This window comes from Pagrus major, chromosome 21 (assembly GCF_040436345.1).
Source record: "Pagrus major chromosome 21, Pma_NU_1.0".
Lineage (NCBI taxonomy): Eukaryota > Metazoa > Chordata > Actinopteri > Spariformes > Sparidae > Pagrus > Pagrus major.
The window spans coordinates 15,381,815-15,396,644 of NC_133235.1; the positions used below are offsets into that span (position 1 = coordinate 15,381,815).

At 40.1% G+C, this 14,830-nt stretch overlaps 1 protein-coding gene across 4 annotated transcripts; it reads right to left on the minus strand.

The window, feature by feature from the left end:
• Positions 1-583: 583 nt before the first annotated feature.
• On the minus strand, positions 584-14,388 carry cc2d1b (coiled-coil and C2 domain containing 1B). 4 transcript variants are annotated; one of them, XM_073491951.1, is made up of 26 exons: positions 14,304-14,388; positions 13,870-13,995; positions 13,620-13,764; positions 12,157-12,260; positions 10,403-10,522; positions 9,760-9,909; positions 8,598-8,892; positions 8,083-8,201; positions 7,101-7,179; positions 6,292-6,375; positions 5,992-6,137; positions 5,518-5,590; positions 5,169-5,308; positions 4,940-5,069; positions 4,533-4,705; positions 4,221-4,346; positions 3,729-3,787; positions 3,535-3,651; positions 3,209-3,282; positions 2,795-2,853; positions 2,634-2,685; positions 2,000-2,099; positions 1,162-1,252; positions 939-1,061; positions 797-846; positions 584-666 (listed from the first exon to the last, which is right to left on the minus strand). In XM_073491951.1, the coding sequence occupies exons 2-25, from the start codon at positions 13,930-13,932 to the stop codon at positions 835-837; spliced, it is 2,634 nt and encodes an 877-aa protein (XP_073348052.1). In that variant the 5' UTR covers positions 13,933-13,995; positions 14,304-14,388; the 3' UTR covers positions 584-666; positions 797-834. The 4 variants fall into 4 exon arrangements, with proteins under 4 accessions (XP_073348052.1, XP_073348054.1, XP_073348051.1 ...); XM_073491953.1 differs by having other exon boundaries at positions 9,760-9,906; positions 14,304-14,386; XM_073491950.1 differs by having other exon boundaries at positions 8,592-8,892; positions 9,760-9,906; positions 14,304-14,386.
• Positions 14,389-14,830: the final 442 nt, after the last annotated feature.

The following is a 14,830-nucleotide window of genomic DNA, read 5'->3' on the forward strand; positions in this document are numbered from 1 at the left end:
CAGCTGAAATGTGTGTCGAAATCATAAAAACAGCCCGTCACATCTGAAGCTCTCGTGTCATCGTAACAGGTTTGGCAGATAAAGGCGATTTTCAAATATGCAGGATTTTACAGCAACAGTGATTACTTTGGTATTAGTGCATAGGTGCAGTTCTAGATACCAGAGCTGTATAATATGAGGAATATGTACACATCCTTTGATATATTAACTAGAGTCATGTCGGGCAGCAGGATCAGGTTAGCTCGACGCTGAGCCCCTTTAGCAGAGGACACACTGCCTGCCGTCCTCCAGGAGACTGAAGTTTTCTCTGGTTTGAATCTCTCAAGGAGCCTTCACCTCGTCAGCCTGATGCATCTGTGGTGATTCAAACAAGAAAACAACCTTCCCCTTGGTTAGGACAAAAATATGTGTCCATCAGACGTGTCTGTTAGTCAGACTGAAGACAGACTCAAGGTTCACGTCCCCAGAGACCAGCTGACCTACCACAAACCAGCTCCATGTCTCCTCCTGGTGGACTGCAGTGTGAAAGGGAGCTCTTGTGTCGCAAATGTGCAAAAGTTTTGACAAGTCAAAGACCCGTTTAGGTCTGAGTCCAACAGACCGTCCTCATCACATCCCAAACTCCATCCTCTATCCTCTGAGTGTTTTTGATTGAGTGCCTTTTATCTGCGAGACAAAGGAGATGTTGTTAGTGAGGTGACACAAATACACTCGAACGTATCCTTGAACTCCCACTTTTAAAGAACAAGTTCACCGAAAATAAAAATGTAGTTCAAAACAGTTGAAAAAAAATTACCTTTTATCTTGAAATCATCTTTAATCTTTCAGCAGCATCTAAACGAGAACCTTGGAGATAAAACAGAACCAACATCAGAAGTCTGACAGAATCTCACGTTTGTCGAGGTGCAGAAATACGAACACTGTTTCTTTCATGTTACCTGTGACTGGTCGATCACCAGCCAGCGCTCGGTGCTCGTCTGCATGTCCTGTCCGCTCAGAGGCTCCCGCAGTCGGACCTTCACTTCAACGCGACCTCCTGTGGGCTTTCGGCCATCCATCACCTGACGCGAGGATTAAAGTTACCGACATTTACAGGCTCGCAAGCCGTCGACTGAGGATCAGACTCACCCGCAACACTCCCTCCTGACTTTTATCACTCACCTCTACGATCTCCCTGATTTCACTCTGTGACTCCAGTTTGTCCAGCTTCAGGAGGGCGAACCCGATCGGCTTGTCGCTCCGCAAGAAACCACTGTGAGATGACACACAGCGACAACGTCACCACTGCAGTCCCAACACAGTAAAAATGTACAGCTTATTTCTAGCTACTCAGACATGAATGGAAGTAAAGTAACCTCTCAACAAAGATGAGAAAAGAAGCAAGATGTCTCACTCCTTATCAACTTCCGTTATCAGCTCTGGAAAAATGATGTGTGTAATTCAGAATGTTATTGATTTAAACTTTTTAAAACAAGTTTAACATCTTCTGGATGTGGTCTGATTAGATATATGATCTGCTGCTTCTACTATTCCCTGGTTTTCTGGTGCACTCGTAATGACAAAGGTGACACACAAGGAAAAAATATGACAGAAAGGCGAACTCGTCCACTGTTGATGTGAAAATCCGATTTAAAAAATCTGCATATACAAGCTAATTTCGGTGTGAAAGTGTCAAAAGTTGCTTTCCTTTGACAGTTGCAGGAACCATCCAGGAGACTATTCTTTGTTAATGCATTAAAACGCAGTGTGTACTTCCTGCTGCTCTCTAAATCAAAACAGTGAAATCAAAAGATGTGCTTCGGTGTTGTAAAATAGCATGGGATCATGGGAGTCCATCACCGACTTCCTTCCTCACTCTCTGACTCTCTTAGCGACAGGCGACCAAGTGAAACGCACCGTTACCTTCGGCGCTGTGGTTGATTATGAGACTGAAGTCTGAACATTTGTTCCAGCAGCTCAGCGAGGATGTCGCCCTGCAGTCTGTCTCTCTGTGACTCACCCTTTGTGCAGCAGCTCCAGTTTGATGCCTTTTGACGTCACCACCCTCCTGAAGCCGCGGTGGTTACGGTTTATTGACAGGGTGAAGCTCTGGTTATATTCTGGTGAAAAGAGATGCAGCGTTCTGAGACTTCACACATAAACTGTTTCAGGCAAATAAACAATAAATACAGTTTGATTTTGTATTTCTTTCTACCTGAAATTCTGAAGTTATTAGTTTACAAACAACCCTTTTGTAAATTAAATCCACAAGGTGATTCAATATTCATATTAACCTAAAATGGATTGTTAATTATAATTTTATTATTATTATTTTATTTACACATATAGTAAAAAAAAAGGACATTTGCAATAATTTTCATAGTTCTTAGGATCACATTTATCAAGAGTTTTGTGTCCATTCCTGTGAAACTTAAATATGTTCTGATACTCTAGTTTAGACAAACTGACACAAAAGTCACAGTAGATAACTAGATAGTATTTCCTTGATGAAATATAAAATGTTGAATAATATAGAGTACAACATAAGCTGAAAATAAAAACTTTTCACATCTATTTGGGAAGAAATGTAACCGCAGAGCCACATTGTTGATACAAACATGACACACAAATCTACAGCAATGTTCACGTCTCACCTGGAGAGTTAGTGTTCTTGATGACTGCTGTTTTATGTTTCTGCGGCTGCTCCTGGTGACAAAACAAGAAAGCAAACACTTTAAAGAGAGAAGTCGCCAGTATGAATCGTCTCAGCAGCCTGAGGCGGCTGTGAAAATGACAACGAGCTGACGTCTCTCACCGTGCTCGGGTACGGGAAGTCAAACTTGACGTAGGCATCCAGATCGTTTGTTTGGATTCCTGAAGGGGAAAGTTCAACACAAAGCATCAACCAGTGTGTGCTTTTCCTCCAATGTTTACATTAATTAATTTTTTAAACTCTTGTTTGAACAAATTGTTCAACAATGCCATTTCTAGCAACAACAAAACTAAATTCACAACACAGAAAACATGTAAGGTAAAAATAACTGGAAGATTTTTAATTCAGATTAAGGTTGAATTTTTCACTAGAAACACGGCAAAGCAAGAAATTATCATTTTAATGTGCTAAAATTTTACTGGTGTATAAAACCATTTGTTCTCCAGTATTTCCAGACACCATGTGGACCTCCTCTACTGTATATACGGACTGATAGGTGAGGGTTTTAGTTTTTACCACTCGGAGCAGGAAGATTCATCCCTTTGACGATAACAATAACCATGTCAGTGCTGCTCAGCTCTGGAAATATCCTGAAAGGGAAGGAAGAAGAAAATAAGTAACCAGGAAAACACGGAGAAAAAGCTATGAGGGATTAATTGCTTTGGCATCTATGTGAAGTACAAACACAGTTAAATCAAAAATGAAAGAAAACTTGAATGAGAGGTGACAGGGGCTCTGCTCTGGAGTAGAGTTATCAGTTCTTATGGTTTACCTGCTTCAAATTTGAGTAAAATTTGAGTTAACTTTGAACTTGCAGTGTAATCTAACAAACAAGTGCCCACCTGACAGTGTGAAACGACCTCTCCTCAAAGTGATGTTTAGGAGGAGGCAGACCTCTCGACTGAGCCAGCTTCAGCACCTCCAGGCTCTTCTTACAACTCTCCGCCATCTTCTCAAACCTGCGGCGAGGACACACAAACATGTTACATTTGTAGTTTTCTATATAAACTAAATAAAAAAACAGGTTTCTGCTTACTTTGTTGTTTCGGTGACGTTCCCCAGGTGTGTGAATTGCTTGGAGTGAGTCATACATTTCTAAAAGAAGGAAAGAAAACTCAGAAATCTCAAAGAATATGTTTGTCTTTACAGTAAGACAAGAACAGCACAGAGCAACCAGAGCGGGAATCTATGATCTTTTTTTGGCATCAGGATTTGGAAACTTTGTCACAGAGATGAAAATGTTGGATTTTGGAGTTATTAAAGTTTCTTCTGGTCGATGGAAGATCTGAACATGATGCAGACAGAGACAATGGAGTTCAAACATGTTTAAAGTAGTTTACTTGTATGACAAAAAGGTTTCAGTTTGTTTTGTAAACTCTAAAATGGTTGTAATCAATATTTCATTACTAAGTAATTGATGTGTACAAATTCTTGATAACACGCTTTTCTTCTCAAAATAATAATCTTGATTAATAACTGTGGACACAACAACATGCTAATCTGCAATCATGAACATCTTTCAGTTTACCTCATACTGCTCTTTGAGGATCTTGGCCAGTTGAGTGTAAACCTGCTCTGCCTTCTCCGAGATCTGCACGTCACTGTGATGAACCAGGATGAAGTCCTCGTCTTCGTCACCAGGGGGCGACGGCACCTACAGGCACAGCACAGGGAGGGTTGGCCACAGTGGAGCTCATGTGTCCCCATCACCCAGAAAATGTTTCTTTTGATATTTTAATCCAAGCACTGCCGTGGTCTCATTTCAGTAAGATTTTACCAAAGTATCCCAATTTAGTGATATAAATGACATTGGTATCATGTAAATCTCCTGTCTGCTCACCGTGCTGATGTCCACATTTCTGCCGCTACGTGCTGCCTCGATCATGGAGTCGAAGCCCTTGGCGGTGCGGAGGAAAACCTTGGCCTGCTCCATGTCGTTCTTCTGCTTCGCCTGCAGAGCCGCCTTCATATACTGCTTCTTCCTGCCCTCCAGGAACTCCAGCTGTTGAACCGCTGGAGGACGAAGACGGACAGAAAATTTTATGTAAAGCGGTTGTAAACAACTTTAGGAGATGTAGTTTTAAAATAGGAACAATACTGACTTATTTTTGGGGCCCATGTCAATACCAGTATAAAAGCGTTTGGATATATTCTGATTTTTTTAGGCATCACGGAAGTTAAATGGACTTCTATGACCTGCTTCACACGAGTGTCTTGGAGGATATGTTGTTTCCCATTCACACTGACCTGTTGGTGAGAGTCCTTCCCTGGTCGCTGTTCTGTCAGGTGAAGCTGAAGGAGTCCTTTTCCTTCTGTGACCTGCCGCGGCGACATCTAAAGTGGGCTTTTTTGGCTCTTCTGGAGCAGCAGGCTTAGACTAAAACACACAGACACACACAAAAAATTAAAAAATCACACATCATCGATTTATCCACAAAAACGTAAATAAATAAAAAATATCCTGATGCTAGCCCACCTCCTCTTCCTTCTCCTCCTCATCATCATCATCTGCTATTTCCACATTATCAGTGGAGGCAAGCTTGTCAGCTGCCACCAGAGCAGCAACAAATCCCTGCTCGGCTCCTGTCGCCTTCTGGCCTGGGATTGGAGGAAAACCTGAAAGATGAAAGCAAATTCACAGTCTGACCATCAAATCACACCATCTGGATTCACTCTTTTGGTCATGTACATATCTCACTGACAGTACAAAGTACCACTCCAGGACTGCAGAACCAGAAACACAATCAAATCCAAATTTACGGAGCTAAATGAATCTTGGAAGTTACACTGTCAACCCATAAACATGAATCACAAAATGATCTCACCAGGGGGAACAGGCAGCTCTTCAAAATTGACCGCTTTTCCTAATTTGTGAGCTCGGATGGCACTCTGGTATTGCTGCAGGAGGAGAGAGTTTGAATATTTAAACACAGCCGAGCAAATACAGTGATTTTGTTATTGTTAGTGTTATTGTTTTGGCTATTCATAGCATTAAATGTCTCTGCTGGTTTTATTTATTCGTATATACATTTTTAAGATTTAAATGTCATCATAAACATGACAAATTTCGGTCATGGCGTCTTTAAAATGAATTGCTCTATAGACACATAAACTATCTGACAAAATAAGCTATAAAAAGATCGATATCGTTTAACTCATTAAATTTCAGCTACATTATACAGATGAAAACTCAGATTCATATTTTGTTGCATTTTGTGGCAGCTTCATTTCATTTATTACACCAGTAAGTGTTCTGTAAAGGTAAAAAAAAAACATCAGAAGAGAGTGTGTCCTTGTACCTTGGCGATACGGTCGTGCATTCGGGCCTTGCGGTCGTCTCCACTGGCTTTGGCCTGATTGGACGCCTCCACGTACTTGGCTCGTCTCTGCTCGAGAGCCTCCAGCACATCTTTGGGAGCAGCAGGGGCTGATGGGGCGGCAGGAGCTGAGGGAGTGAGGAGACAATGTTCACAGTGTCGAAGAGCTTCGCAGTGAAGCTGTTACTTAGGGATTTAGCTAAATGCCAACATTAGCATGCTAATATGCACAGAAGAAGATAGCGAATACATGTGGCTAATAAACGTTGACATTATTATTACCTGGAGCTGCTGCAACCGGTTGGGTGACCTCGATGTTTTGCCCAGATGAAGGTTCCTTCACTGGAGCAGACCCTCCTCCTGCACCTAATAACATGACATAAATTAAAGCAAAAGATTCTGGACTCGTTTTTTCTATTGTCTGTACCTCTTCAAAATATAATCCAGGGTTTAATTTGATATCTAATTGGGTTTGAATGAATTAAAGTGGATTGTTGGGTCTTCACTGAGTGTCATTCTAGTTCCTCCTGTTAATCACCTTGTAGATTCTGCTTATGAAAGAGATATATTAATTAAGTTTGCTTGTTTGCTTTCTTAATAAAAACATGTTGTACCACTTTTCTGATGATGATTTTGTAATTACCATGACAATAAAAAGTAGTGAAATGCATCACTTAAAGACATAATAAATGGCACTGAACGGCCATGTTATGTCTATGTTTTTACATCTGACAGTTTCTTCTTATGATGCATTCAGTTTTTCTGAAGGATTACTGAAGTTTTTAGGGAACTCCTTTGTTATATTAGCCCACTGTGACTCGGATACTGTTAGTTTCATGTTAGTTTGATAGCTTGTGTGTTGTAACCCAGCTGTATGCTATTGCATTTATAATGAGTGAGCCATTAGTAACGGCTACCTTGTATTGATTTATCTTTCAGAACCAGACACACACAATGTTTGTATTGCATTTAAGTGCAGTAAATTGATCAGCCGTCTCAGGATTCAATGTTTGCATCAAGTCTTGGGGGAACATACAGAGTGCATTCAAACAGATGTACACTTAGCCTCCACCACAACCAGTGTTCCTCACCCTGTCCTGGAGATGGAGGAAGGCCACTCAGGTCGACTGCTTGTCCTTTCTCCAACGCCTCAATCACCGCGTCGAACCTCTGCACCAAAAAATACCAGAAACCCAAACTCAGTCAGACATAATGATGGTCTTTGTCAACTGCCAAATTGTTGGCATGTCTCACATATTTGAGCGTGAAATCCTGCAGTCGGAAATTGTGGCAGCAGACTCAGACAAAAGACTGCACAAATTATGATGTGTGACTGCATGCATAAAATAAAATATAAACATTTTGGGACATTAACATCTCAGTTGGTTTAGTTTCATGGCTGATGTCTGGTATATACACTGAGATAAATAAATAAATACAAATAAAAGACCATAATTCTGAATAGGAACAAGAAAAAAGAAAAATGGGATCTTTTTCTTTAGCAATAACTCTGCAAGGCATCAGGTTAAAAACACAGTCTGTCTACCATTATTATCATCATCAGAAATGAAGCCCCGTCACATTCCTTCTGCTTAGCAAAATAGTTTGAATGCTGCTCCAGGTCCAGACAAAAACAAAACATTGTTACAGACAGAATACAGAAAATAGTTTTCATTCAATTCAGTTGAAGCTCAGCAAACATATTTTATTTAATTACAAGGAAAAGACGAGACTGTTTTAATCTGCTGATTGCATGTTGCCGAAACCTAAAAAAACAAAAAAAAACAAAAAAACTAAATATATATAATTTTTTATTTAAAAATGTTAAAAAATGACAAAATCCTCGAGAACCAGATACTACAAGGAAGTTGTCAGGTCACATATTATTGCCAGTCATCGCCTTTCCTTTAACACTGTGTTACAACACTATTTTTCACTGAGAAAACATTCTGGCACACAACACAGATAAATTCAAATTTATGTAAAACACAGGACAGCTCATACAAATTTCTGCACCAGAGACACTGACTTGACTTTAAACAAGTCACTCAGGTTTTGAGTCTTTTTACTCACCTTGCTGGTCTTGAAGTAAAGCCGAGCTTGCTCCAAGTCTCCTTGCTTCTTTGCTCTCAGAGCTGCCATCTTGTATTCTTTCTGCCTCTCTACGAGCATCGCCTTGGTTGCCTCATTCGCTGTGGATTCACGGGACAAAAAAAAAGAACAATTACCACAGTGAAAGGCCACATTCATCACATTTTGAGAAGCTAGAGGACAACAATTCAATATATCCGTCAATGAAGAAAAACAGATTCATACTAGTGATAATTACAGACTCAACTACAACCCTGATTCCAATAGTTAAGATACTGTGTCAAACGAAAATGAAACCAGAATTCAATCATTTACAAACAAACTGTGTTTACCAACAACAATTTTACAACTGTTCCTGAGCCCATGTAGTAATATCCTTTATACGATCATGTCTTTCACAAAGTGAAAGTGAGTTTAAATTATAAGTTAAACGCATTGTATCTCTAATAGCCAGTATGATGACTGATACAACTTCACATTATCCAACTCACACGCACCATCTGTCTGAGGCTGGCCGGCAGGTTCCTCTGGAGACAGGACGCTGCTCAGAGTGGGAGGGGCGGAGGACGATGACTGCTCTTCTTCACTGCTGGGTGTGACAATCTCTGGCACCGACTTCTCCTTCTCATCAGAAGGACTGGATTCGGAAGGTGAGGGAACAGGGGGAGCTGGTCGTTGGGGAACAGCAGGACGGGGAGCAGCACTCGGGGCTCCAGTGGCAACAGGCGGAGGGATCTCTGCCTCGTTCACAGGTCTTCCTTTTTTCACAGCAGCTAACATCGTTTGCAGAGACTGTTGAGAGTAACAATCATTAGTGTAGGATGTCTGAAATCAGAGTATTGCTTGAGTAATGAAGGACTATGAAACAAGAAAATGAGCAAAACTCATCAAGTATGAGTTTTGAGAATTGATTTACTGGATGAAAAACAGCGTGATGTCTTTCTATACGGAGATAAATCTTGTGATCAGACACATGAATACCAACAGATTGTGTTTCTACAAATCTGTAGCTTTTGGGCATGTTTAAATTTCCTCACATTATTCACATATCAAACCCTCATTAAGAAAATGTTTCCAGCTGAAAAACTGCTTTTTCCATCTCCTGAATATATACAACTTCATATTTGGGAGTTGAAAAGTGATACTCGGACGATAAAAATAACAGATAATACAATGAAAACTGGAAGGCCTTCTTGACAGAGAGATACCACACAACGTGTTAAGATTAAAAAAAAAAAAAATGTAAATGTTGATTATCCAGTGGTGGAGGAGGTATTTAGTTCCTTTCCTTAAGCAGGGTTATTCATAAAGCCTAAGATGACGTCCTTAAATGTCCTGTTTTGTTCAAAACCCAAATATATTCAGTTTACTGTCAAAGAGGAGCAAATAAACCAGAAAATATTCACATTTAAGAAGCTGGAATCAGAGAATTTTGACTTTTTTTCCTTACAAAATTGCTTAAAACTATCAATCGATTATCAAAATAGCTGGTGATTATTTTAAAAGTCGACCGCTAATCAGTTTATTGTTGCAGCTCTGGTACAAACAAATCTGTGTTTCATGTTATCCCATCCCATAAAATGTTCCATATCTTAACAATAACGAATACTCCACAGTGAGAATGTCTGCACTGTGAGATCAGGCAGAAGTTTCACTCACCTTCAGGCCGCGATCGTATCTTCGGGCTTTGGACGTCTCCCCTGCAGTCTTGGCATTTTGTAAGGCCGTCTTGTACATGGCAACTCTCTCCTCCAGGGTGTGTTGGAGGCTGCCTGGCGCTGCTGAGGAGACCTTTACTTCCTGCTGCTGCTGCACCAAAACATCAGGCAGGTACTGTCAACATCATCTGAAAACAGCTGGTAAATCTATGCTAGGTCAAGAGATTGCTCGGCACACAAAACTGTGGGTTTTAAAGTATTTGTCCCGGATAAATAATAGGAAAGAAAAAATAATAGACTGATAGCAGTTTTACATATCTAAATCTCATCATTAATTGCTTGTTTAAAATACTAGACAAAGTATCTTAAGTATCAGGAAGGTATTCACAGGAATACACAGACTTACCTCAAGTGCACCTATTCTATCAGTCATGTTACAAAGTAAACAACTATTGTTTGGAGATACTTATACCAAAAAAAAAAAAGAAGATTCAAGATAAAAATAGTCAGGAGCAAGGAGAACAAATACTTCTGCCCTTTCCTTTTACCAGCAACAGCTAAACCTCTCCACCATTTGACATGTATTCTGTTGGCCGGTGGAGTCAATTACAATGCTGGCAGAGAACAAGCAGCATGTATTGTACCTGCGGCGGTGCGGACTCTGGTGTCTCAGCTTGAGAAGACTCAGCAGTGTCAGAGGACGGGGAGGAAACAGTTACAGGATCATCAGCCTCCCCCTCACCCACCACTTCCTGTAGCTCTGCCTGATGAGGAAAAATACAGCAACTGATCAACAGCCAGCGTTGATTGTTCAAGGCTGGATTTCAGAAGTGTGAGACAAGTTTTCCATTAGACGGTTTGGTTAAATGTGCAGTTGTTTGACAAACGCAAGTCCTCTAATCAAAAATGTGCAGATGAAATAAAGGCTCTACAAATCAATAAATGAGCAACAATGAACAGCCCGATTAAACTGTGATGTATGACCTGGAAAAAAAAACAACAGTATTTTGCACACCAATCAGGCCAAGTATTGTTTTTTCTCCTGCTTCTATATAATGGTTGGTCAGTTATGAGACTTCTGATGATTATCATAGCTGACTAGACTAATACATCACTAATACTACTACAGTACAGTACTTCCTGTCCAGCTCAACTTCGCACTGAATAAGAATTGATTCTGCTCCAGCTGTTTAACTAGTTTGAGAGGAGGTTCAGTGCCTGAATAAACCAGGCAACATTTTTGTAAGAACATCATCTTCGTGGTTACAAAATCTGTCAATCACCCCACGAATACAGTAGATCAGGAGCCAAAAACTTTTGCTTTTATCTCTAACAGGCTTGACTACTGTAATGCGATCTTTTCATGTCTCAGTAAAAATTCGATCAGACAGCAGCAGCTAATTCAGAACGCTGCTGCCTCACTTAGACGCAGAAAGCGGAAAGCATCACTCCAGTTCTCAGATCTGGCTTCCTGTGTGTCTTGACTTGATTGCTACATTATGAACCATCCAGACCTCTCTGTCTGAGACGGGTCTGCTTATATGAACCAAAACTAAACATAGAGAAGCAGCATTTCATCTTTATGCACAACATGTGGAACAAATCCCTAAAACTTGGTCCAGCTCTTTTAAATCGATGCTTAAAAATGTAGGTTTTTTGTTTGCCATTGCCATTCATCAAATCAAACTTGGAACTGAATGTCTTGCACTTGAATTGTAATTTCTACTCATTTTTTTCTACTGTTGTACTTGTCCTACATACAGTATGTGTGTCTCTTTCACAACACAGTCAGAAATGTGACATGCTAACACTGGGATTAATCTGGGGATTATTGTAAGGACTCATCCTTGAATGAACCCATAGTAGCCAATTCATCAAACAGAAAACAAAGGAAAGCAGTTAGGAAAGACTGGTTGAGACGTTATATTTTCACTCTATGTGAAACTTTTTGGTTTCATACATTTGCATCAATGTGAACATTTATCCATTAAAACACCAGTTGCCTTTCATGTGACTTGAGGATACTAAATCAAAACTGGGAAAAAGAACAAAAATCTATAAAAGCCCTGGCTACTAAGGTACAAAGTATTAAGATAAATCTATATTAATTCAGGAACAGAACTGATACAAATTTCCTTCCTAGAGTACTTTGTTATTTCCAGAGTACTGTATTTACATATCCACCATTTAATAAATGTAAAGCAATGAGTGTGTGAGCTGAACACAATTTTAATTCACATGGCTGATTTTCTAAAGGCTGCATTGGGTTCTTACAGCTACTTCAATTAATTCTACTGTATTTAAAACGTGTCTGGTAAAAGGCCGACTTCCAGCAGAATCCTGAAATCTAAGCAACAACAAACGCTGGTATGAGGGCAGATAAATACAGAACACCAACCAATAGATCTTCATCATCTTCCAGATTACTGTCATCTTCATCATCATCCACGTCTCTCATACACTCATCAGCCATTCTGGCGATGTCTTCCATTGGCAGCGGGCCTGTGACACAAACATGATGCCATGTATTCAACTGGGTTTGCATACAAGATCAATAACACATATCAGACTGTAATGTAGTAATAATGTAAATGTCAACAGTGTCACTAGCATAAACATTTTCCCATGATAATAAACATGTAGAAACATTTCTTGGTCACGTTGTTGCAGGAGGCTTTCAGCAACTTACACGTATCATGATATTTTATGTGGCCAAAAGAATGTGGATTCAACAAAGGTGTCCAGACATACACACACGTGTGTCACATGCAGGGGCTGAGTACAATACAACTGTAACTGTACCTGTAAGGACTAACAATAGTATTGTTTGCAGTGTTCAATGTTTCTATTCTTCTGGACGCCAGTGCGACCTTGAAACATCATACTGTTTTACTGTAAAAGGGAAATAAATTAAAAGGAACACATAACACTGTTGAGAGTCCTTTGGGAGATGAATATAACAGTTTGAGGAAGCGATGTCTGTGTTTTAACATGACAATACCCCCGTTTAAGAGAGAGGTACCTAAAGAAATGTTTTTATGAGTTAAGTGTGGAAGAACTGCACCAAGTGCTCATGTCGACCCCATTCTCCAACACCTCTGGAATGAACTGAAACACAGACTGCGAACCAGAGCGGTGCCCAAAGTGACGTCCTCAGATCGCTTCTTTTGTCCAACCAACAGTCCAAAACCCAAATGCTCTTCATTTAATATCATATAGAAGAAGGAAAAGCAACAAATTCTTCCATTTAAGAATCTGAACCAGCAAATATTTCAAAAATTGATCATTTATCAAAATACTTGGAAAGCAATTTTCTTTCGATCACCTAATTGATTAACTGACTTATCATTGCAGCTCTAGTTCTGGCTTGTGTAAAGAAAATGTATAATAAAGGGGCATTATAAGTTTAGAGAAGAAACTCAAACCCTGAATACTGCTTGAAGCTAGAAAGGTGGCAGGGTCCGCCACATATAAACAAAGTAAAACAGTATGAAATTGTGTTGTCCTTTAAGGTCAGTTTGTTTATTCAGTCATGAAAATGAAGAGAGCTTGTTAATTTAATTTGTTTAGGCATAAAAAAAAATCCATCAATGAAGAAATTTCTATTCTGATTGAAAGTTCTTCCCCCAAACTATACTGTGCACCTTAAACAGATATATCATTATTAATCTTCTGAACTCTCAATATATCTGTATCTATTGGACTATAGTATGTGCTGACTGGAGGCACAGGAGCGTCGACACATCATTGGCCCTGAACTTCATGCAAATATTAGTCAAATAATAATAACTAACAGTTATTATTAGTTTACAGGGGTTGTTTACTAGCACTCATCATGAGAATCATAACCACTGCACTCACTTTTCCCCTTCGGCTTGGCTTTCCCACCAGCAGCAACTTTATTTCCAGTGATAGCAGCAAGTTCAGCCTCCAAGTCCGGGTCGTCCAGATTCCCCTCCATGCCCATCATCATCTCCTCAGGGTCCAGCTCCATAAACAGACCCATCTGAAACCAGGAAGTAAAAGATAAACATCACCCTTTAGCAGCTGTTGCCAAGAGAAAACGTTACACGTATCTAACATGGGCGTCTCTCGGTGATGTTGTTGTTACCTGCTTGGCTGCAGCAGCGCCCTGGCCTCTGGGCTGCGGGGCTCTCTTCTTCTTACCAAACATGTTGTTGTTATTGTGGCTTGTTGCTGTTTATCAAGCCCCAGAGCGACACTCCAGCGATCCAAACTACACACACACAAACACAAATACATGAATAAAACCTGTTTCCTGCTGTTTCCTGAAGTCGTCGGTCTGGTCGCAGTAGTTAAAATCATGTGAGCGGTCGTCAGGTGGCTCCTCACAGACAGCGGCTGGCAACGAGCTGACAACCAACTGACGGTGATGTTAGCCCAGCGGCTAGCTGTTAGCTAACCATGTTTCCTGACTCTCTAACTCGGAAAGTTTGTTTACGAGCAAGAAGGCGACATTTTCTGCCACTGTTAGGAAGCGTTTAGGAGAGTTTTAACTAGCTTTAAAGGCGCGTGTGTCTTTACCTGCTCGTTCACCACTTCATCAGTTAGTTTTCAGAGGAACAGTTTCAGTTTTGTGGTTTGACATGGTAATGGATTTGTTTGAGTACGCATGCGCAGAGCGAGGGAGCGCCCGAGGTCATTGTGTACATTTATCCCTGAGTCCTGTCTGCCAGGCAGCACTGACTCCCTCTGTGTGACCAGTGAAAATGCACAAGTTAATCTAAAGAAATCAAATTAAGCTTTATTAACACATAGGCTACACAACTTTGGAGTTCTGAGGTGCCTACATCAAGAACGAGTCTAACAAATAGATGAATAGACTAAAGATGAATCTGATGACATCTGTTTTTTAGTATACAATGTGAACACCAAGTACTTTTACTTGTTTTTATTATTATTAATTTAAGCTATTGAAAAAAAAGACAATTTGTCATTGAAACTGTCATTAAAAAAACAGGAAGACAACATTTTCTTTCTTTTCTGCAGTCACCTGTAGCCTAATTCATCAGTTATTTTGTCTTTAAGCTTGGACTGAAAATTACTTCTGG

Excerpts from the sequence above, each read along its gene's own strand:
- cc2d1b (XM_073491949.1), bottom strand. The coding sequence starts at position 13,932 with ATGTTTGGTAAGAAGAAGAGAGCCCCGCAGCCCAGAGGCCAGGGCGCT. Across the intron at positions 6,376-7,100 it reads TCCTCCATCTCCAGGACAGG|GTGCAGGAGGAGGGTCTGCT; the intron begins GTGAGGAACACT and ends TCATGTTATTAG. Across the intron at positions 6,138-6,291 it reads ACCGGTTGCAGCAGCTCCAG|CTCCTGCCGCCCCATCAGCC; the intron begins GTAATAATAATG and ends TCACTCCCTCAG.